Source organism: Microcaecilia unicolor, chromosome 1, assembly GCF_901765095.1.
Source record: "Microcaecilia unicolor chromosome 1, aMicUni1.1, whole genome shotgun sequence".
NCBI lineage: Eukaryota > Metazoa > Chordata > Amphibia > Gymnophiona > Siphonopidae > Microcaecilia > Microcaecilia unicolor.
This window is the reverse complement of record NC_044031.1, coordinates 269,579,364-269,605,051: the sequence shown is the minus strand read 5'-3', so window position 1 is coordinate 269,605,051 and position 25,688 is coordinate 269,579,364. Positions and strand designations below refer to the sequence as shown.

General features: G+C 41.9%; 1 protein-coding gene across 1 annotated transcript in view; it reads left to right on the top strand.

Moving 5' to 3' along the window:
- CPNE4 (copine 4) overlaps window positions 1-25,688 on the top strand; it is a 932,436-nt gene that overhangs the window by 425,332 nt on the left and 481,416 nt on the right. The window contains exon 4 of the mRNA XM_030206477.1: window positions 17,016-17,195. Within this exon, the coding sequence (XP_030062337.1) occupies window positions 17,016-17,195 (180 nt within the window). The remainder of the gene's footprint in view (window positions 1-17,015; window positions 17,196-25,688) is intronic.

Below are 25,688 nucleotides of genomic sequence, written 5' to 3'. Positions count from 1 at the left end.
GAAAGCACAAGCAGAAGAAAAAATGGCTATAGCTGTAAAGAGAGGTGACAAGACCTTTTTCAGCTATATTGAAGAAAGGAGAAAAGATAGGAATGGAATTGCGAGACTGAAAGATAATGAGAATGGCTATGTGGAGAGTGATGAAGATAAAGCGAATGTGCTAAACAATTACTTCTCTTCGGAGGAAAATCCTGGTGAAGGACCATGGTTGACTGCTGAGGGAATATCTGGGAATGGAGTGGATACTGCGCTGTGTATGGAAGAAAGAGTTACAGCTGGAGAATCTGAAGGTGAAGAAAGCTATGGGGCCAGATGGGATACATCCCAGGATACTGAGGGAGCTCAGAGAGGTCCTGGCGGGACCTCTTAAAGATTTATTTAATAGATCTTTAGAGATGGGAGAGGTTCCATGGGTTTGGAGACAAAAGTGGAGACAGGAAAAAAGTGGGAAACTACAGACCGGTAAGTCTCATGTCGGTGGTAGGAAAAATAATGGAGTCACTGCTGAAAGAAAGGATAGTTAACTTTCTAGAAGCCAACGGGTTATAGGACCTACGGCAACATGGCTTTACCAAAGGATAATCATGCCATACCAATCTTATTGACTTCTTTGACTGGGTGACCAAAGAACTGGATGAAGGACATGCGCTAGATGTAATCTACTATCATTTCAGCAAAACCTTTGATACTGTCCCCCATAGAAGACTTGTGATTAAAATGAAAGGGCTGAACTTAGGACCGAAAGTGGTGAACTGGATAGGAAACTGGTTGACCGACAGGTGGCAGAGGGTGTCGGTAAATGGAATCCGCTCAGAGGAAAGGAAGGTGAGCAGTGGAGTTCCTCAGTGGTCGGTGCTGGGGCTTATTCTGTTTAATATATTTGTGAAAGATATTGCTGAAGGGTTGGAAAGAAAGGTTTGCCTTTTTGCGGATTACATGAAGATAGCCAATAGAGTAGATACCCTGGAGGGAGTAGAAACAACAAGAAGGGATCTCCAAAAGTTAGAAGAATGGTCGAGGGTCTGGCAGTTAAAATTTAAACAAATCATACAAAGAAACCAATTCACTAAAACAATAAACTGTGTATGAAATAAATATTTTTTCTTTTTTCATTTGCTAAGTGTGCTGCTGCGACTAGGAAAGCGAATAGAATGTTGGGTATTATTAGGAAAGGTATGGAAAACAGGTGTGAGGATGTTATAATGCCGTTGTATCGCTCCATGGTGCGACCGCACCTTGAGTATTGTGTTCAATTCTGGTCGCCGCAACTCAAGAAAGATATAGTAGAATTGGAAAAGGTGCAGCGAAGGGCGACTAAAATGAAAGCAGGGATGAGACAACTTCCCTATGAAGAAAGATTAAGGAGGCTAGGGCTATTCAACTTGGAGAAGAGACGGCTGAGGGGAGACATGATAGAGGTATATAAAATAATGAGTGGAGTGGAACAGGTGGATGTGAAGAGTCTGTTCACGCTTTCCAAAAATACTAGGACTAGGGGGCATGCGATGAAACTACAGTGTAGTAAATTTAAAACAAATCAGAGAAAATATTTCTTCACCCAACGTATAATTAAACTCTGGAATTTGTTGCCGGAGAAAGTGGTGAAGGCGGTTAGCTTAGCAGAGTTTAAAAAGGGGTTGAACGGTTTCCTAAAGGACAAGTCCATAAACCGCTACTAAATGAACTTGGGAAAAATCCACAATTCCAGGAATAACACGTATAGAATGTTTGTACGTTTGGGAAGCTTGCCAGGTGCCCTTGGCCTGGATTGGCTGCTGTCGTGGACAGGATGCTGGGCTCGATGGACCCTTGGTCTTTTCCCAGTATGGCATTACTTATGTACTTATGGTGCTCAGTAGGAGGAGTTGTGTTCCCAAAACTCTCTTGCAGTATATTACTGCTGGTACCCCTTAACACATCATTGCACTCGTGTTTTCCTACCATATCCCAATATTCATATCATTTAATTGTTCTGTTGGTAATAATGAATTTGTACTTAGCTGATCATGGAGTGCAGGGGGCCACCATTAGATCGAAAGTCCTGTGGGGAACCGATAACAAATAGCATTGTGCAAGCTGGACTTTAATCCATTTTGGGAGGGAGGTGCAAAATGCAAGAAGGTGAGCCTAACAGCTCAGGGGGATAGGTGCTAGTGATGTGATTTGAACTGGCCATCCCATATATGTAATGCCCTGGAAATAAGATAGTGTGGAATAGGAGACAGGAGGAGTTAAGTTATCCAGTAATGTCATGCCCCACTGTGAAGAACCAGGTAGTACCATGAGACATCTGTTACGTGCCTATGACTCCATACAGACAGAAGTCTTCAATATGGCAAACGCTACTAAAGGAAAAGGGAATGAGATGAGATTTGATATACTGCATTTCTGTAGTTACAATCAAAATGGTTTACATATTATATACAGGCACTCATTTTGTACCTGGGGCAATGGAGGGTTGAGTGACTTGGCCAGAGTCATGAAGAGCTACAGTGGAATTAAATCCACTTTCCCAGGTTATCAGGCCACTGCACTAACCATTAGTCTACTCTTCTACTCTTAGAGGTCTCTCACAGAACAGCTTCCACAAAGCATCGATGTATGCTCAGTATACATTTGTTCCCCATCCACCACACCCATGAGACACATTAAACCAGTGGTTCCCAAACCTGGTCCTGGAGGCACCCCAGCCAGTCAAGTGCCTGTCCCTTGCTTTCTGAATTTCAGACAGTCCTTGTCTTTACAACCTCTACCGGGAGGCCATTCCACACATCCACCATCCCTTCCATGAAAGAGTAGTTTCTTAGATTACTTCAGAGCCTATTTATTCTTAATTTCATCCTATGCCCTCTCATTCCAGAGTTTTCCTTCATTTGAAAAAAGGCTCACCTCCTATATATTAATGCCACAGAGGTATTTAAACTTATATATCATATCTCCTCTCTCCCACCTTTCTTCTAAAATATACATGTTGAGATCTACAGGCCTGTCCCTATATGCTTTATGACAGAGACCACTGACCAATTTTGTAGCCATTCTCTGGACCAGCTCCATCCTGTTTATATCTTTTTGTAGGTGTAGTCTTCAGAATAGCACACAGTATTCTAAATAGGGCCTCATCAGAGACCTATACAAGGGCACTATCACCTCTTTTTTCCTGCTGGTCATCCCTTTCCCTATGCACCCAAGCATCCTCCTGGCTTTGACTGTCACCTTTTCTACCTGTTTGGCCACCTTAAGATCAGATACAATCACCTCCAAGTCATGCTCTTTTGTACACAGAAGTAATTCATATTTCATACACAGTTTATTGTTTTAGTGAATTGGTTTCTTTGTATGATTATTTCAAAACTACTCCCTATGGGCTGGGCTTCCTCTCATTCAGGGACATCCTACCACTCCAGCCCTCTGGCAAAGACCTCCCTCCCCCACTGGGCTCTGGAAAAATCTAGTAATACCCATTCCCAGGAAGATCCTTGAAAGTTGCAATTCTATAACAGAACATCTTTTGCCTGCCATGATTTGTCAGAATTTGTTTTCATTTACATATTGATACTTCAAGTTCACACTTTTTAAAAATTATGCATTGCTCTGTATAGGAATTATCAAGATATTCATAATTACATTCACTGCTCCCTTCTTATAAGCACCTAGCCACCCATCTGGGGTTACCCTGTGACCACTTAGAGGGTCTATCCCCTGCACAGCTCAGGTCTACCTGCTCTACACAAGCACCCTCCTCCCACTGATTGGGTCATAACCTCCTCTGGGCAAGTCTCCTGCTCTCCAATTATCCTCAGTGATTTCTAGGCTACTGGAGCCACACACTCAGTGGTCCCACAATTCTCAGAAAGCACTCATAGACCCAACATACAAACCACCAAGATTCATAATCAGTCTAGACAGGCTGAGTTAACAAACTAAACAGGTTTATTGTCACACTGAAACAATGAATTAAAAAAATGTGAAATCAGCAAACAATAACAGGTAACTGAATTATGGATCAATTATAATGCTAACTAAACATTTGCATACTGTCTAAACAGTACCTGGAAAGATAAGGACATATAATTCACCAAGCCTTAGCAAAGAGATCTTTCTTTTCTCCCGGGCTAAGACTGAAGCAACAGCCAGCAACCACTGCTGGGTAATTTCAAGCTCCAGGCCAATCAAATTCCAGTAAACAAGATTTAAAAGTATACTGCTGCTTGTTTCCTGCTTGTGTTAAAGGAAAAGAACATTTGGGGTGTCTTTTACTAAGGCGCGCTCACGTTTTTTAGCGTGCACTAAAATTGTGGGTGCGATAAATGTTAGAGACGCCCATAGGAATGCATTAGTGTCTCTAACGTTTAGCACGCGCCAAAAACATGAGTGCGCCTTAGTAAAAGACCCTCTCAGTTCCCTGTAACAGTTTTACAACAAAGAAATACCACCTGCTGGCCAAATAGGAGAAATACACTTTAGAGTATAATTAAAACAGAATAATATCTCATATAATGTACAGACTTAAAACATACTGTTTCTTCACATGGTTATAAAGAAATTGTTATTTACTTCCAGCATATAATATCTGCTTTCTACAGCCTTCTGATTTAACTCTTTAGAAGTTCTTCTTATCTTTGGGAGTTGAATTTTTCTCCATCACACTTTTTGCAACCTCTGGAAAACCTAACCTGGAGTCTAAGGAACTAAATAGCAGCATTTTTCCCCAAAACTAGCTAGTACTACACTTCTTGTGGTAGTGGCTTATTTAAATAGTATTCTAGTTGCTTAGTGAAGTTAAACTTGAAGTTAAACATAATGAAAAAGTCCACATGAAATTGCAGGGTGTTTTTCACACCACCACCAACATAAGAAAACAGAACAAAAATCACCTTATATATATGCCTTCCTCAGCTATGGTTGTTTTGCAGACATTTTGGCTTTTGTAATGTAATGCTAATGCAAAATTGCTAATGAGATGATTTGCATGATTCTTCAGTTCATTAGCAATTTATGAAGAATTTTTGCAACTGACTTTGCAAAAGCAAAATGGCCTGTAGAAAACTGCAAAACCAATTTGCACATGTGATTATGCCTGCTATTTGCCTTTTTCCAGAGAGATGAACACTTTTAATCAAACGTTTATTGGTAAAAAAGATATTTGAACCGTCCAGCAGGAAGAACTAGTATAGTACTGTATTCTGGGCCAATGCAAATGTATTAGGGACTCTAAGGACCCTGTTTACTAAGCCGTGTTATAGGCATGTTAACATTTTTAATGCGCGTACTTTTTAATGTATGCGCATTAACTGTGTACACTCCTACAATATCCCTATAGGTGCCTACATAGTTAGCACGCGCTAGTTGTAGGCGCACTAAAAATGCTAACACGCCATAGTAAACAGGGCCCTAGGTGACTCTTCAGCTCTGTGCCCAATGCAAAAAGTTGATCCAATTACAAAATTCATCTAGTTCTTCCTTAGATGCATTCTGCATACAAAATAATGGTATCTAAGAATATTTTCCATAGCATTACATTCTGAAATCTCCTGAAGGGCAGAGAAACTGCTCTTCAAATTTGGTCATATATAAGGGACAATTCTATAACTTACTGTTCAGGGCTATTTAACCAGCCAAAAACGACCGCTGACCAGTTAAATAGCATTTTGGCAGCTAACTGCTAATATTCAGTGCAACATAACTGGTTATCTCTGCTGAATATTTGCAGTCAGCACCGAAAAGATAATCGGCTGTATCGCGCAATAACCATCAATATTTAGCGCTGGCCAGCTAAGTTTAGCAGCCAAATCGGACTGCTTAAATAGCAGTCCTATCATTGGCCACTATAAACTTAACCAGCCAGTGCTGAATATTTACTTAGCTGGTTTATTTATTTCAGCATTGCTACCCCATATTTCCAACTAGTATTGTTTAAATATGTCTTACATGGAACAAGGGAGTAACATGGAATGGAAGTAACTAGAAGTAGGTCAGGGTATTAAGTTGAGCAGGCCAGAAAAAACCCAAGATACTCAATGTCAGTCACCAGAAACAGCCTGGCATTGAATGTCAGGGGTCAGCGCTAATCACGGCACTTGTGCAAGCTACCTCTCACCAGCTTAGTATGAGCCCCAAGGTGCCTATATTTAGGCACCTATTCTATAAAAGAAATAGGTGCCTACTTTCCTTTATAGAATACTAGCATATATGTCAGGTGCAAGCATGGTGCTGGCATGGAGTGGAGGAGTAGCCTAGTGGTTAGAGTACAGGGCTGAGCACCAGGGGAGCTCAGTTCAAAGCCCACTGCAGCTTCTTGTGATTTTGGCCAAGTCACTTAACTCTCCATTGCCTCAGATACATACTCAGATCGTGAGTCCTCCAGGAAAAATACCTACTGTATATAAGAACATAAGAATAACCATTCTGGGTCAGATTAATTGTCCATCTAGCCCAGTATCCTGTTTCCACCAATGACCAATCCAGGTCACAAGTACCTAGCAGAAATGCAAATAGTAGCAACATTCCATACTACTGATCCCAGGGACAAGCAGTGGCTTCTCCCATGTCTGTCTCAATGCACATGACTTCAATAGCTGTCAGGCTTGCAAGTGGTATATAAGAAATTAAAAGATAGAGCTGGTGTAAATGCTTGCACCTATTTCAGGAGATATGTGTGTAACTTATGCACACAAATGTGCACCCTGCTCAGACTCCACATATGTGTACAACCACCTGAAAACTAGATGTTATTAAAGATATGAGTGCAGTTACAGAATAGCATGTACTCTGAATAGTGACATTTATGCATATGGGCACCTATATGCTGGTATTCCAGTGATTTACACACATATCTGGCATGCACCTTATAGAATTACCCCATTAATGTGGCTACTGGAGGCTACGATAGATAAACACCATGGTTAGCCCATGATGCTGCTTACAATTTTTTTCCATAAAACCAAAAATATTTTTCTTTAACATATCTAGTTGTATCAGGAATGCAACAGAAATCCTATGAGGTTTATTTGTCTGATGAAAACTCTCCTCTATCATAATTAATGCTTTATCCTGAGGAATTTAGGTGTATAATGATATGGCATCTAACATCAGATCCACCACCATCTAAAAAATTCTTAATCTAGCTATTACGATACATCAGGGAATGCCTGCTGGAATATCCAAGTTTTAAGGGCAACTTTGAATTTATTGAGAGATCTTTCAGACCAAGTGTCTACAGGCAGTTGATTCCAGAGTATGGGCACAGGGCAGCTGCAAGCTGCATCACGAGAAGATGCTATCAATATTCTCCTAAGAAAGGGCATCACTCGCATGCCAATGATCAGAGAGCAGAGTATTTATGAGGGTCTGTGAGGGATCAACAGGGAAGAAAGATAGAGGAGTTGATCTGTATGAAAGACCTTATGTATGAGGAACAAAATCTTGGACTGGATTCTATATTAGATAGGCAGCCAGTGCTGTTCAGAAAGGAGAGGCATGACCTGATCGTATTGTAAATGAACCTAATTGCTGTATTTTGAATAAGTTGTAAACATTTTAGCAAGTAAAGTGGCAGGTCTGTGAAGAGAGTGTTACAGTAATCGAGATCATTCAGACTTTAGGCATGTATCATGGTTTTTCAATGTGTGATAAGCAAGAAAAGATTTAAGTGACCTGATTTTATATAAAGCTGCAACAGACTTGTGAACGGGCTAGGAAATATGGAGTCTGAAAGACAAGGCACTAGCCAACATCTCTCCAAGTGATAATAATTGATCTCTAACTGGAATAGGCGATTGCTCATTGTGGTCATACCTTTTGACTACAGTTGAGATGACTGTATCTGACCCCCTGTTTCAGGCAGAGGCTGAAATACGGTCCATGTCAGGTTCCTTGATTTTCAACACGTTTCCTGTGGTTCATCCATTTGTTCTGGGCCAACTCCTTGCGTCTTCTTGCAATATTATTTGTTCTTAGTGTTCTTCCTCTCTATTGTGATTGACTTTAATATTGCTAACTACTATAAAAATAAATGTCTTTACTTTTGTAATGATGGAGGCAGACTCAGAAACAGAACAAAGCCTTTCGCCGGAAGAAGAGGACCTCGGCTGGCGTGGATTGGGGTCCCCCGCCAGCAAAGATAGGCGATAATGGCAGCGGGGGAGGGTTGGCAGCGGGAGGGGGGTCGAGAGGGTCGTCAGCAGGGGGGGGGGGTCAAAGTTGGTGGTGGTGGTAGCGGCAGCAGCAGGGGGGGTCGGCAATGGTCGGGGGGTCGGCAGCACCGGGGGGGGCTAAAATGTGCCCCTCACCTTGGGCTCTGGACCCCCCTCCCGCCGAAGTCTTGCTATGCCCCTGCTCAGTGCACATCGAAAATACGTGCTGATGCCAGCGCAGGCCTCCTTTTTGCCGCAGCTTAGTAAAATGACCCCTAGATTAGTACAGATCTTGTGCCTAACTTTGGACATCAATAATTACAATCAAAAATTGTGGTCTTAAATACTCTAACCTAGAGGGCTCTAAATATAATTTTTTTAAATAAAAAATGGACCCATGAAGACAATAGGTGTGAATGTGAGAGTCTAGATGCAATTGAGAGTTGGAATCTATCCACCTTCTGATGATCCTTTTAAAAACTATATTGTTTAATGATGATAAGAAGTACTCTTCATTTTTTGAGATATTTGTAACTTTGGGCATGACATTTTTGCCTGCTGAAACCTTGTGTAAATGCTGCCGAGCATAAATGACCCTATTCTATAACATTGCACCTCATTTCTGGGAATGCTGCTAACCCACCCATGCCCCCTTTTGAGTTGTGGGCTATAACGTTTAGGTGTGCATTTTAACAGAATAGGGCACAAGGCAGATCTGTAAACCCAAATGAGTGTCAACTAACGCCAATTACTGATTGTTAACAGCTCATTAACTCATTAGTTTGCACACAGATCTGGGCTTCATGCTCAAATTTGGCCGACCTATATAGAATCTGTGGGATAATGCCAATAAAAATTATCACTGACTGCCCTGGTGCTATCCGGATAGTACAGGACAGTTTGGGGGTGGAGCTAACTTTATCCAGGTAGTTACCCATGTACTGGTCTAAATATCACTAGTGCCAGATAAGTGTCAGTGGCTGCTCCATATCTGGATATTCAGTGCCAGTATCCCGATATAGTATAGCACTGAATATCTACGCATAATTCAAAAACTACTGAATGCAGCAGGCTGAATAATTAGGGGTTCAGACTCCACACCACTATCTACCTTGTACTGGTGCAGAGCAAAGTCATTCCGCCCAATTACCACAATACCTGAACACTACAACACTGATCAAGGCTCGCACCAACCCTAACCCGATCTGTAACATGTTACATGTCATAATCTAAGTTATCTGTTATCCACATTGAACTAACAACTAGTTTGGAAAATGTGGGGTACAAATTCAGAAATAAATAAATAAAATATTCAGCCATTGTCCAGGTAGCAACGTGGAATAATTGAGGTCAGCAAAAAGGTCGTCCTAAGTCAATCCACTTAGCTATACAGATAGCATCACTGAATATACATAAACGTTTGTAATGCTGTGGCTAGTGTTGAAAAATGCCAATTGTGAGGCTTAAATATTGACCCAAATATGAATATGTGACCGGGGAAGAGGACAATCACTTGTCTTTCCTTCTTGGTAGGGTGCTTCAATACACGATGTATATCTATCAATGGAAGGGGCAAAACAACTGATGTACTATTTTAATAAAAGGTATGATTTATATATCTGAGGTAAGAAAATACAGTGTGAGAGAAGCTTCTGTGCTATGTCCTAGGTTTTTTTTTTGCAAGAGCAGGAGTCACGCTTTTAATCCATAGTCAGCAAGAACTATGACAACGAAGGCAACTAAGCTGTGGTTGGCCATGCTATTACTTTGAATTAATAACTCTGACATGTTCATAAATAATAAAACCCACAGAGCGGAGCATTTCTGAGTAAACAAGCACACGTTATTTAATCTTAAATGCTTTTTTGTACTTTGCAGAGGCTATGTCTGGATATCATGGCTAATATACTAATTGATAGATTTGTTTTCCATTTTCAATTTCCACCTTATCCTTATTGTGTGAGAGAAAAGAAATATGTAAAAGGCACAAGTGTATGTCTGAAACAGCATATGTGTATGTGAGTCACTGTGTTTCTACATGGGAGAAGTAACAGAATCTATTTAGGAAAATATAAGAGGGGAGCCCCCTGCCCGACAGAAATAACTAGAAAACAAGAGAGATGGATCCCAGGTAGAACACACAGGAAGAAACAAGAAGTGTAGAAGCTGCAGAGGTAACTTTATCAAAACAAACAATTTAGAACAGATTTGTACTGGTAGCAAAGGCAGAAGACATCGCATCATTCTGGCAGCTCTTTTCTGAACTGCCACAGCTACGTCTATATCTTTTCAGAGATTATGACCTCCAAAACTGCACAGAATCCTAGGTCAGGATTGGGCAACCATGGTCCTAGAGGGCCACAACCCACATGGCTTATTTCCACAATGAATACGTATGAGATTGATTTGCATACTATGGAAGCAATACATGCAGATCAATCTCATGCATATTTCATTGTGGAAATCTTGAAAACCTGACTGAGTTGTGGCCCTCGAGGACCATGGTTTCCCACACCTGACCTAAGTGAAGTCTCACAGTAAGGTATTGGCCTGTACAGAGGCATTATTATCTGCTTTGTTTTACTGGTTATGCTTCTGTACCATAGTACTCGTGGTTCTTGTTCTTATGCCACTGTTTGCTATCTTGAAATTATGTGATATGATCACTCCAAGGTCTCTCTCTCTTGGTGTACCGACTGCACTGCTTTGAATTGAATCTTAACTGCTATGCATTCAACTGCTCTCCAACTTCCTAGATTTATCCACATTTTTACTACTCCATCAGGATAGTCTACCCTATGGCAGTGGCGTAGCTAGGTGGGGCGCCAGGGGATCGTCAGCTCCCCCAAACGGAGTTCTGCTGGCGCAGAGTTCTGCCTATTTTTTTCTCGTCGTGTTGCATTGAAAATGTGTGCCTGCGCTGGCAGAAGTCCGCTCTTGCACCGCTTTCGCTCCCCCTGTGCAGTCAACCAGGCTCCGCTTCTGCTCTCACTGTCATATTCAAAAAGGCAAACCTTCCCGAAAAACATCTCTACAATATCACTCACAGAAATAATGAATAGTCTCAGTTCAAGACTTAACCCTCAGGCAATACGCTGAGTGCAGGTCTTCAGAACTCAAGTGCAAGAGGATCTATGAACAGTTCATAAGCCTGTCTACTAATAGTTGAGATGTGCAAGCCCAAAATATTTTTGGTTCGTTTTCTGATCGTTCTGAACATTTTCCTGAGTTTTGGTAAGTTTTTTTGTTCATTTCACACATTTGTTTTAATAACTTTTTGTATGCATGTTAAAACTTTTGTAATGTAATGTTAATTTGTAGGCTTATGTGTGTATTTTTTGAGTTTGCATACACTAAGTGATCCTCTTGCTAAGCTGTGATAATAAATGGCCTTAGCGGAGTCCTTACGCAGGTCATTTCTGTGTGCTAAGGCCATTTCTACCATTGCTGTAAAAACGGATTTTCCATTTGCTTCATTAATGGCTGTGCGCTAATGTTGTCATTAGCATGTGACCTTTTTAAAAAGTTACCATGGCAACTTAATGCCAAGGCAGTAAGGGCTCCCGTGTTTTCTGCGTGCCAACCAGTTACCAATACGGTAATGTAAATGTGGTATCTAGTTAGTGCAGGAACTCCCACTCTCCACCCCTGATACCCCCCCTAGGAATTATTTACTGTGTAGCTAGCATGCACACATGCAAAAACTAACATGTGACACTTTAGTGTCCTGCATTAGGCCTGCTTTAGTGCCTAATGCAGCTTAGGAAAGGACTCCTAATATTTCTAAGGTGCTTAAACGAACCGAGCCTGATGCTTCCAAGCTGGAGCCTAAAGGGGCCGTGGTGCTGACCACCCACTCCCAATCACATTACCCCCCCCCCCCCAATCACACTGTCTACTTCTCATCACAACACTCCACTCCCAAATAATCCCTCTCCATCATCGAGGGCCTATTGGCTCTACCTAGTAATCTAGTATGTCCTAGGGCAGGAGCAATCCCCATTCACTCCTGCCCTGCCAGTGCCATCTCCTAAAATGGCACACCTAGTGGTAGTCTCAAAGTCCTACCACTAGAGGTCATGTTTCATATCAGAAGGGTGGGGGGTTATGACTGGGAGATGGAGAATATGATTTGAGGTGGGGGGGGGTTGTTATCGAGGTGAGTAGATGGCACTGCAGCCCCTTTGAGCTCTGGTCTAGGAGTAATGGGACAAAAGCTGGTAATATTTTACCATCATTTTATGGCCAAAACAAAACTAAGTCATGTTATGGTTTTTATATAGTAATGAGCTGCTTTACGTGCATTTGCATGTTTTGCATGTCATTACCTAAGGTGTCCTACATATTGCTGCGTTAGGGCAAGATAACCTGTTATAGCCTTTTAAGTCTCATTAAGGTTACTGCCCTAATACAGCTTGATAAATTTCCCCCTTAATTTCTTCACTTCCCAAGTTTAATTCAGCCCTTAAAACCTGGCTCTGTACTTAGGCTTTCTCCCCTGTTCTGTCCTAACACTTTTAGCGTTTCAATTGAGGTGCTGTGAGAGGACTTTCAGAGAGAAAGAGAACTTCACAGGTAAGTATTTGCTGGGAAATAGCTTTTTAAAATGGGGAAAGGTAGGCTTAGAGATAAATAGGTAATCTCACTGTCTTTATTTTAAATTACTCTTCTTATTTAGCAAAGGCAGTTTAGGAGATAGTTTCTTAGCACTTAAAGGGCCCTGTTTACTAAGGTGTTCTTAGCGTTTTTAGCATTCACTAACGCTAGAGACACCCATAGGAATATATGGGTGTCTCTAGCATTAGCGCATGCTAAAAATGTTAGCGTGCCTACAGCGTGGCTTGGTAAACAGGGCCCAAAGCCTCAGTTACAGTTTCATAGGTTAGCCTTTAAAAGGACTATTTTAGGGGATCTTTTACAAAGCTGTTGTAAGCGCTAGCATGCGCTTACCACAGCTTAAGAGGGCTTACTGCAGGATGTGCTCAAGCCCCCTGTGGTAAGGTCCCAATCTGCATGCACAAACTGCGCACTAAAAAATATATATACTTTTTTTTTCATGGAGGGAATGTGGTGGGGTAGGAAAGTGGGCATTTCTATAACAATCAGCACATTTACATTACTGTGCGCTGATTAGTGCAGAATTAGCGTGTGATCCCTTACTACCTACAAAATAGGCGGTGGTGAGTACTCATGCGCCATTGGTAATATTAGCGCATGAAATACAAAAAACAATTGCACACAAGCATTGCCAGACAAATACCGGTACCTATAATGAAAAAAGTGATCACTCTGTATTTTTTTAATTATTTATTGCAAAAGGAGAAAAGACCTCAGACTCCCAAAATGGATCATGGCTGCAAGAAAATAAATTTTCTATTCTGTCGGCATATCATCAATCACTGGCCTAAAAACTCCTTGAATTTTTTTGAAACTTTTTTGCTGATTTCTCATTTAAGATTGTAACCCAAGTAATACAAGACTTGATAGTTAAAAAACATAGCACATTGGCACTCATAGGAGCCAACTTTTCATAATTATTGGGGGTGCTAAGTCCAGTAGAAATAACCCCTCCCTGAACACATACAAAGAATTTTCTCAATATTGGGGGTGCTCAAGCACCCACAGCACCCACAGAGTCAGCTCTTATGTTGGCACTTATCTTAACCAGTTAGCCCAACAGGGCTACCGTTTCACTTGTAAAAGCTTCTTCAGGGGTCCATGCTGCTTAGAGACTTCCAGCTTAACAGACTTCTATTCTTGCTTGAATATGGAAGTCTGTTAAGCTTGAAGCCTCTAAGTGGCACGGACCCCTGAAGAAGCCTTTATAAGTGAAATGGTGGACCTGTCAGGCTAACCAAATTTAGGTTCTTAGGTGCAAAGTTAAAATACAGAACCTCCAGGGTAGCATTTTCAGAAGTGCTCCCCTTCCATGTGCAGGACCCAAAAGACAGACAGAGCTCCGGAGTCTCAATATATGGACAAGATGATGGCACAGGGAGGAAGGGTTTAGATTTGTAAGAAAATGAGTAACATTCTATGGAAAGGAAGAGCCTGTCCTGGAAAGATGGGTTCCACCTTAACTAGGCTGCTGGCATGAACATTTAAAAAGAAGATAGCACAGCTTTTAAATTGGAAACTGGGGAAGGCTGATAGTCACTCAAAAGCGCATGGTTTGGACAATGTATCTTTGAAGGATTTCACCAAAACAGGGAAGATAGGGCATCCCAATAGTGAGGTTGCAATAAAGACCATGGTAGACCACGTGTCTTCATATAAAGAAGAGACAGATTTTAAAGATTGCAAATTATCACTGTCAACTTCTGAGCAAGTTATAAATAGGAATACAAAAACCATTGTCTGAAGTGTTTTTATGCAAATACCAGAACTCCCCCCCCCCCCCCCCCAAAAAAAAATACAATGGAGGAGTTAGAGTATATTGCAATAAATGAAATAATAGATGTAATCGGCAAAATGGTAAGACTATTTTAAAGAAAACAATTACAAAGCATATGCATTGGCATGGATTAATGAGACAAAGCCAACATAGATTTAGTCAAGGGAAATCTTGCCTCAGCCATCTGCTACATTTCTTTGAAGGGGTGAATAAACATGTGGATAAAGGTGAGTTTGTTGATATTCTGTATCTGGATTTTCAAAAGGCATTTGACAAAGTACCTCATGAACGACTCCTGAAGAAATTAGAAAGTCATAGGATAGCAGGCAGTGTCCTATTGTTGATTAAGAACTGGTTTAAAGATAGAAAACAGAGAGTAGGGTTACATGGTCAATATTCTCAATGGAGAAGGTTAGGTAGTGGGGTTCCCCAGGGGTCTGAGCTGGGACCACTTCTTATTAACATATTTATAAATGATCTAGAGATGGGAATAACTAGTGAGGCAATTCAATTTCCTGATGACACAAAATTTTCAAAGTTGTTAAATCATAAAAGGATTGTGAAAAATTGCAATAATACTTCATGAGACTGGGCATCCAAATGGCAGATGACATTTAATGTGAGCAAGTGCAAAGTGATGCATATAGGAAAGAGGACCCCAAACTATAGCTACATGATGCAAGGTTCCATATTAGGAGTCACTGCCCAGGGAAAGGATCCAGATGCTATTGCCAATGACACGTTGAAACCCTCTGCTCATTGTGCAGTAGCAGCTAAGAAAGCAAATAGAATGTTAGGAATAATAAGGAAAGGAATAGAGAACAAAACTGAGAATATTAAAATGCTTTTATATTGCTCCATGGTGCGACCGCACCTTCAATATTGTATGTAATTCTGGTCACCTCATCTCAAAAAAGATGTAGTGGAATTAGAAAAGGTACATAGAAGGGTGACGAAAATGATAAAGAGGTTGGGACAACTTCCCTATGAGGAAGGGCTAAAGGGACCAGGGTTGTTCTGCTTGGAGAAGGTGGCTGAAGAGAGATATGATAGAGATGTATGATAGAGATGCTCCCCTTCCATGTGCAGGACCCAAAAGACAGACAGAGCTCCGGAGTCTCAATGTATGGACAAGATGATGGCACAGGGAGGAAGGGTTTAGATTTGTAAGAAAATGAGTAACATTCTATGGAAAGGAAGAGCCTGTCCTGGAAAGATGGGTTCCACCTTAACTAGGCTGCTGGCATGAACATTTAAAAAGAAGATAGCACAGCTTTTTAATTCATATCCGTACTGAGTGAGTGAAACAAGTAGGTATTAATCACTTGTTTATTATTTTCAAAAATACAAGGACTCAGGAGCATGAAATGAAGTAGTAAATTTAAAACGAATTGGAGAAAATATTTCTTCATGCGATGTGTAAACTCTGGAACTGTTGCCAGAGAATGTGGTAAAAGCAATTAGCTTAGCAGGGTTTAAAAAAAGGTTTGGACAATAGGCCATTAAGATGGATTTGGGAAACTCTGCTGCTTATTGCTAGGATAAGCAGCATAAAATCAGTTTTACTCTTTTGGGATCTTGCCAGGTACTTGGATCTGGATTGGCTACTGTTAAAAACAGAATACTGGGCTTGGTGGACTTCACTCTCCCCCAGTACAGTAATGTTTATGTTCTTATGTATCTGTAATTCCTTCATCTTCTTTACTGGATTTATTGTTAATGGCATTATTGTATCAGGTTACTTTATTGTTGTGTTATAATTAAAATTCACCCTCCCCCCAATCCTGTAAATTTGTCATATGTTTATGTCCTAGTTTTTTTTTTTTTTGTATTGTTTTTGTTCTTGCATTTGTTTTTCTTCATTTATAATTTAATTTGATTGTAAACCACCATGATGTCTCCTATGATGTGGCAGTATATCAAATGCTCCAGTAAATACATTCTCTGTTCTCATTCCATAGTGTACCCCTGCAATGATTCTGAATGTTTTATGAAAATACAAATTATTTCTTATGATATTGAATTTTGTGGGGATGGCCACATGCAAAGCATTGCGGTCCATTTTAAAAAATTTTGGACATTTTCTCAAGTTTTGCATATTTTTCACAAAAGCATTTCCACACATAAAACAGGGCTTTAAGGGGCCCTTTTACTAAGTCATGGTAAAAAGTGACCTGCGCTAGTTTTGATGCGTGAAATTGGTACATGATGGGCCATTTTTTCATCAGTCAGAATGAAAAACATAAAATTAATCTACCAGTTTTCAGAAGTCACATTGCTACATATAGAATGTTGTGTTATGTACAGGAGTGGGTTTGTAAACTGCCCTCCTCATATCCGTACATACAAGATATATCACTATTTCCCACCACTAATGTCATCAAAGTTCATTGAAATTCTAAAATGAATGTTTGCCATTGTGTTGTTTTGAAATTTAGCCCACAGCTGAAGTGGCAAAGATTGATGTAGCTGTTGTTTCTCTCCATCAGGTTGACAGAACGGAAGTGATTCGAACCTGCATAAACCCAATCTTCTCTAAAATATTTACAGTGGACTTTTACTTTGAAGAGGTTCAACGCCTAAGGTTTGAAGTCCATGACATCAGCAGTAATCACAATGGCCTAAAAGATGCAGACTTTCTTGGGGGCATGGAGTGCACTCTTGGACAAGTAGGTATCACATTGTCTTTTCCTTTGCTAGATGGAGCATATGGTCCTTATTTGCCTTCATATTGTATGTTTCTGTTTGCTTCTACATATCAGTGCTCATAGCAGACAGACAAATTGAGCTGGGTTTTCTGAATTGCCACGTAGAATTGAAAATCCTAACAAAGACATTCTTCATTATTAAACAATTATTTGAAAGAACATTACTGCTATTCTAATAGCTGCAAAGGATCTAAAAACAAAACAAAACATAAACTAGATACTGGAAGTCTCCAGGTCTCAGCTTAACTTGTAGAACATTTCCCTGGGAAGCAGAAGAATCAGAATCTAGTTCAATCACAGACTCCAGCTTGTAAATGAATTCAGCAGACTTACTGTTTATTAAGTGAGGGGCACAGATCCTTTTCAGTAGTGTGGGTTTACATAAACAAAAAGCCTCATTTTAGACAGGTCGTATGTATAAGCAGGAATTGAGATGTGCAGTTCAGTACATATCAAGTTTCACCAGTATTTTAGAACAGAATCTGCCAAAATAGAGCCTGTTCCAAAATACAGGAGAAATGGATATTTATGCACCCAGTATATGCAGCATAAACAGCCATTTTGGAAAAATAAATGTATATAATATTGACATGTTTAAGCCAGCGTTAGTGTTGTACAATGTGTCGGCACATAACTGGTTATCTTTTTGACCTTAGAAATATAACCAGTTATTATACTGTTGCAGTCAGAGTGGCCATTTTCCGCTGCCAGTTTGGCATGAGGGAGAAGGACAAAAACCACTGGGGGGATTAAGGGTGTAACAACCCCCCCCCCCCAAATCCCTCCAGTGGAGTGCTATTTACCAACTTCTAAAATTGCTTGGTAACAGGTGTAATTCCTAATGTCAATCTTTTAGTCCCCTTCTGATATAGGGAATAAATGTCTATTAACCTGCCACGCCCTTATCTCACCCAAAACATGCCAAGAATATACCCCCCTTGCCATTTGCACACACTTGGGTTTGTTACATGCATAACCTGGCTGTGTAAAATGGGGACTTAGCCATTTATGCAAGATAAACAGTTAAGTGAGGGTTTATGCATGTATCAAAAGTGAACAGAGCTTGTAAAACAAGGGCCCATAATATCTCAGCCTTACCTTTCTCTACTATATATCCTTTTAGTTCCTATGTTTGAAACAACATAGAATATATCAACAACGTTTCCTATGCTGTCTCATATTATTTTCTAATAGAAATGATAGTAAAACACCCAAAATTTCATTGCATTTTGTCTGTCATTAATAGTGCACACTATTTGTGAAGAGTACACACTATTAGGTAGGAGCACACACAACAATATCTATAAAGCACATTAACATAGAAGCACAGTCATCTGAAACCAGAAGGAGGGCACTTTGATTGTTTCTGCATCCCTATTGGTTACCCACAGCGCTGGGTTTATGCTGTTGCTGTGGTGATATGGCTTTCTCTGTTATTTTATCTCTAAAACACGCAAAAGGAGGGTTGGGAAGAGAAGAGAATGTCAAAGTTTGAATTTGGCACAGCAAACAGGAAACACCTCCATGTAGGCAGTACAAACAAACAGAAGTAGAGGCTGGCCAGCAAATGCTCAACCACAGGAAATGGTGCTAAAAAGATGCTTTATTCGCTAATGAAATATCCCGAAAACCTCTGTTCGGAAGAAAATCCAGACACATTTAAGCTGCTGCCTTCGGGTAATGATGTGTGTCTGGATTTTTTCCCAAACCAAGGCTTTTGGGTTATTTCATGAGTTCAGGACTTGATTGAACAGAGGTTTTTGGGCATTTTCATTAGTTCAGGACTTGTTCGAATATTAATGTGACTCCTGAGGCAGGCGTTTGATTGCACTGAAACACGGGCCGTGTCGGGTCCTCTGCCCAAGCAGCGAATAAAGTATCTTTTTAGCACCATTTCCTGTGTTGGAGCATCTGTTGGCCAGCCTCTACTTCTATAGTTTAAATTTGCCAATCCTCTGATTGTGATGGGCTTTGTTTCTAAGGGTCTTTTACTAAGGTGCGCTAGTGTTTTTAGTTTGTGCTGAAATCAGTTGGCGCTAAATACTGAGACGTCGATGGCTTCTAGCACAAGCTAAAAATGCTAGCGCACCTTAATAAAAGAGAGGAGTTTGGTCATGCTTGCCAGAGTCTCTCCAGTATTGGAAACACTTGTATTAGTGCTTTTATGTGTTTATGAAGAACTGCTTTGGACCCCTTACGAAGGTATGTGTGTGTCAAAACTTGGCCGAGTCGGGTCATTTCACAACAAACTCATCTGTGGCTGAACTTGTGGTTTTCTTCTTCTCTGAACTATCTCTGCTTTGTTTTGCTATTTGAACACAAATCTACCAGTCTTGTTCTGTGAAGGGGTTTTGTTTCTAAGGGAATGCATGATTTGGAGCTGTACCTGTCAATCTATGTCTACACTTTTGTTTTGAGATTCAAATGATATATAAAGAGGCTCTGGCTGGCACTAGGAGTGGAGACAGATATAGTGAGGGAAAGTAGAATTTTTCATTTCGAACATAGAACTCTGAGTGGATTGATTGTGTTTTGTGGCAGAAGTGCAGTCAGTATGACTTCAATGCACAGGCTTTCACTGCGAGACCCTGTCTTTGTGTGTAACAAGTAGGGATGTACCAAATATTCGTATTTGATTCAGTTTGTTCCCAAATAGTGCCTCAAATACATTATTCATATTCAGTCGAATAGTGATTTAAATTCAAAAATGAATAATCCGGGGCTCTAGTGTGCTAAATCCTACTGAAATGAACACTTGATCTTTGATTTCACGTTGCTTCTTCCATTATTTATTATGTTAAGGCTCAATGCCCATTATTCATATTCGGTATTCATATTCAGCTGAATAATATTTTTCATTATTCATATTCGGACAAATTGTAAAATATGCTATTTGGCTGAAAATATGCATTATGACTGAAAAACGTTCTTAGGAATGCCCAAATCCCGCCCTTAGCTCACCCAAGATACACCCCCTTGAAATTTGGATGCACTACAGACGAACAGCATAGAAAAATATCTGAAGAATAGATTTTGAACGATTTGGACGTTTTTGTGAGAAAAACATCCAAATGCTGCTTTATGCCACTTTTTAGATGTTTTTCTCTTTCGAAAATGAGCCCTGTGGAGGGGCATTTTTGAAAGGGACATCCAAGTTGAGATTTGGACGTCCTTGCAAAGCAGTGAAATCCAGGGGCGGGGAAAACCGTATTTTCTAAACATAATGCACGTCCATCTTTCATTTCGAAAATACTGTCAGAGACGTTGGTCGTCTCTAGACATGGACATTTCCGACTTTCGGCAATTTTCGAAACCAAAGATGTCCATGCCAAAAATGGCCAAATGCAAGCCATTTGGTCATGGGAGGAGCCAGCATTTGTAGTACACTGGTCCACCTGACATGCCAGGACACCAACCGGGCACCCTAGGGGCACTGCAGTGGACTTCATAAATTGCTCCCAGGAACGTAGCTCCCTTACCATGTGTGCTGAGCCCCCCAAAACCCACTACCCACAACTGTACGCCACTACCATAGCCTTTACGGGTGAAGGGGAACACCTATATATGGGTACAGTGGGTTTGTGGTGGATTTTGGAGAGCTCACTGTTCCCTCCACAAATGTAACAGGTGTGGGGGGGGGGGGGGTATGGACCTGATCCACCTGTCTGAAGTGCACTGCAGTACCAACAAAACTGCTCTAGGGACCTGCATACGCTGTCATGGACCCGAGTATGACATCTGAGGCTGGCATACAGGCTGGCACATCATATTTTGAAAGATGTTTTTTTGAGGGTAGGAGGGGGTTAGTGACCACTGGGGGAGAAACGGAAGGTCATCCCCGATTCTCTCTGGTGGTCATCTGGTGATTTCGGGCACCTTTTTGTGCCTGTCATAAGAAAAACAGATCCGAGTGAAAATGTCCAAGTGTTCGTCAGGGACATCCTTGTTTTTTTCGATTATGGGTCAAAGATGTCCAAATGTTAGGCACGCCCAAGTCCCGCCTTCGCTACACCTCCAACACGTCCCCTTGAACTTTGGCTGTCCTTGTGATGGAGTGCAGTTGAAGATGTCCTAAATCGGATTTCGATTATACCGATTTGGACATCCCTGGGAGAAGGACGTCCATCTTCCGATTTATGTCGAAAGATGGACGTCCTTCTGTTTCAAAAATGAGCCCGATAGTAACCTATGGAACTTTCTAAGTCTAACCACTTTGAAAATGAGCCCTATAGTATATTAACCATTAGTGTATGTTGTCTTACACTCAAGGGTGGCCCGACCATTAGGCCACCTGAGCCAGGGGCCTCAGGTGGCATTCTTCAGGAGCGGCATCTCAGGGGCGGCTTCATGGCATTTTACCTCGTCATGGTGGCGTTCCAAACCCAGCAGCAGCATCGATTCCCATACGCTTCCCTGTCACTGCTGGCACCTGCCTCTTCCCTTTACTGCAGCCGCCTCTCTGAAATAACTTCCTGTTTCATCAGAGGCTCAGGCAACCGCTGTAAATGGAAGAGGTGGGTGCCGACAATGGCAGGACAGTTTATGGGAATTGCTGCCAGGTTTGAAACGAGGTAAAATGTTCGGGGGGGCATCTCGTTCCGGAGGGGGGCGGCGGCATGTTAGCTTCACCTCAGGCGGTATCTTGCTTTGGGCTGGCCCTGCTTACACTTTTCAAGAAGGAAACAAAATGCAGGTGGTGACAGAGGGAAGGAAAAGTATGGCTAGATTAACAGCTGTACTAGATGGCACCCCCACTTCCAGTGGTGTGCTGGTAAATGTTTAACAACAGGCTCTCTCCCCGGTCCCGCTCTGCACCCCCCCGTCCCCCTCTGCGCCCCCGCCCCCCTCTGTGCCCCCCCAAATTGCAGAGCTGACTATAGCCGGGGAGAGAGCCTGGGGGGGGGGGGGGGTGGCGGCAATGCATTATCCAGGAAAAAAAATTAAATGATCCCAGGTTCCAATCTAATTCATGTTTAATGTGGGATAAAATGCCATAAATAAGTAAATAAATATAAACTTTTAATGTTGAGCACCTGATTCTCAAAGTGAACATACTCCAAACACTATAATGAAAATAAAATGATTTTTTTCTACCTTTGTTGTCTGGTGACTGTTTTTCTGATCATGCTGGTCCAGTATCCGATTCTGCTGCTATCTGTCCTCTTAACTCCGTTTCCAGGGCTTCCTTTCCATTTATTTCTTTCCATTTCTCCTTTCTTCTTCATTTCGGGTCCTTAGCTTCTGCCTATTTTCTTCATCCATGTGCAGTTTTTCTCCTCTCTTCCTTTTCCCTCATCTCATCTCCTTCCTCACTCTTCTCTCCCCTCCATCCATGTCCAGCATTTCTTCTCTCTCCCCTCTGCTCCCCTGCCCTGCATGCACCCATGCCCAGCAGTGACCCTTCTTTCCCCTGCCCTCCATCCACCCATGCCCAGTAGTGACTCTTCTTTCCCCTGTCCTCCATCCACCCATGCCCAGCAGTGACCCTCCTCTCCCCTGCCCTCCATCCACCCATGCCCAGCAGTGACCCTAATCTCCCCTGCCCTCCATCCACCCATGTCCAGCAGTGACCCTAATGTCCCCTGCCCTCCATCCACCCATGCCCAGCAGTGACCCTTCTTTCCCCTGTCCTCCATCCACCCATGCCCAGCAGTGACCCTCCTCTCCCCTGCTCTCCATCCACCCATGCCCAGCAGTGACCCTAATCTCCCCTGCCCTCCATCCACCCATGCCTAGCAGTGACCTTAATCTCCCCTGCCCTCCATCCACCCATGCCCACCAGTGACCCTAATCTCCCCTGCCCTCCATCCACCCATGTTCAGCAGTGACTCCAATGTCCCCTGCCCTCCATCCACCCATGCCCAGCAGTGACCCTTCTTTCCCCTGTCCTTCATCCACCCATGCCCAGCAGTGACCCTCCTCTCCCCTGCCCTCCATCCACCCATGCCCAGCAGTGACCCTTCTTTCCCCTGTCCTCCATCCACCCATGCCCAGCAGTGACCCTCCTCTCCCCTGCCCTTCATCCACCCATGCCCACCAGTGACCCTCCTCTCCCCTGCCCTCCATCCACCCATGCCCAGGGACTCCCTTCTCTCCCCTGCCACCCCTCCCGTGTTGCTCACCGGCGACTTCTCCTCCCTCCCTCCCTCCCTCCGGATCCGCCCCTCACCGACCTGACTCTTCTAATTCTTCGGCGCTACCAGCGCTGACTCTCCCCTGCCGGTTCGTGCTTCAAAATGGCCGCCGAGACTTCAGTAGAAGTCTCGCGAGGCCGCCTCTGGAAGTCTCGTCAGCCATTTTTAAAGCGCAAACCGGCAGGGGAGAGTCAGCGCTGGTAGGGGGCAGGCAAGACTGCCTGCCCCGCCGAAGAATTAGAAGAGTCAGGTGAGGGACCGGATCGGGCGGGCGGGAGGGAGGAGAGCCGGCTCGCAGTGGGAAACAACCGGCTCGCAAGTCGGTACAAAATGTAACAACCAGCTCTTGCGAGCCGGTGCGAGCCGGCTCCAGCACACCACGGCCCACTTCCCAATCAAAGTTAAGCATGAATTCTCCAGGAGGAAAAAAACAAAGAAATCAGATAAAGAAGTTGAAAGAGGATGGGGGCTCCTCTGCCTGACAGCAATAGTAGAATTGTAGTAGTAGGAAAATAGCAGCCACCAAAGCTGATACAGCTCTAGTGTAAAGCCTCAGTGTGTTCAGGTGCCTGTGTCAGTGGTATGCATACAGAGTGACCAGTAGGCACATTGCTACTGTAGGCGAGGGAGAAAAATAGAATTTTTCATTTCAAAACCAAAGCTCTGTGACTAATTGATTGTATCTTGTGGTAGTCCTGTTCTCACTTTAGATTGATACAGAAAATATATGTTGACACCAGGATTCTATACATGGCACCAAAATTTCATCACGAATCCAAGATACATGCAACTAAGGGGGTCTTTTACTAAGCCATGGTAGCGTTTTTAGCTTGTGGTAGAAATCAATTTACGGTAAACGCTGAGACAACCATTATATTCCTGTGGGCGTCTCGGCATTTACAGCCAGCTGACTTCTACCACGAGCTAAAAACGCTACTTCAGCTTAGTAAAAGACCTCCTAAATTGGTTAATGAGCCATTAACTATCAATTAATTGGCCTTAATTTGGATTTGCATGCATATCTGCCCATGTGCTATTCTATAACACCAGGCAACTAAATCCCACAGTGCACAACTCCAAAGGGAGCCTGGTCATGGGAGGGGCACCAATGCAGGTTTACACTGGTATTCTATAACAAAACTGGGGTGACCTGATGCAGTTACAGAACTCCCATGAAGCAGTGGGGCACATAAAGGGGGATGCCCTGTTACAGAATGGTCATCGTAATTCCTGACATGTGCCTGTTTGATGCGGGAGAGAACCATTTAGTAAGTGAAGTAGCATTAAAAGCGTTAAAAAATTTTAATCTAAGGTTACTTATTTCTTGGCAGTCTTCAAAAAAGACAACTACTTGCTATAGCACTAAATTTAAATTACAAAAATTACTTATAAACTGTCATAAATTACTTATAAACTGTCTGGGATAGCAAGAGAAAGGTATTTGGACAATCAGTCAATAACTAGTAGGAAATAAATTACAGACAATTTGATTGATTGTATGCACAGGTATTGTATTTTGACTAGTGGCACAGAGCTGGGGTTTTTGTTCAATGAGTTGGATTTAGTACAACCATATGCCAAATCAATGTCTTCCTTGAAGCAGGCTTCCAATTTTGACAGAATGTTAAAAGAGCATGGGCATGTATTGCTTTAAAGGTGTTGGAGAAAGATTAGAATGTTGTATTAGATACTAAATTATAGTTAAGGATTAAGTATAATTCACTGAGGCTTTTATAATCTACTTCTGTTAAGCTGTTGCTATTTTCTGTGACCCCATTATAGTTGCCGAATGGTAATGACAGATTTTGGTCACGTGAATCCAAAATAGGTTTATTTTCTTATACGCTCATGATAACTCAGAATTCTTTTGGTTACTGATTCTTTAAATATATGAGCATTGCCATATAAAATTATAACTTGGAAATCCTTAGTGTTGATTTCAGAACTATCAGCTAATGATCCTAAGTTATTGGATTTCTCACACTGTGTGGCAGTAAAATATTAGCCTTACTAACTGGAAGGCTAATACAAGTTTGGATGTGAGTAAGAGGTAGAGCACCATTTGTGTTGTGTATAAATACACAGCTGACACACATACCAGAGAAAAGTAGTCATCTGCATAATTGCTTTTGTGGATAGTTCGATTTCAAGATAATATCTCTGCAAAGTATGATTAATACGAGTGCTTTGTTATCATGGATTTTTCTGAACATGCACAAATCTATTTTGGTTTATCTTGCAGTTGTGTTGTGCTATGTTTCAGTGATAAAACAATAAAAGATTTATGAAATCAAAAAATAAGTCACAGTGGAAACACAAG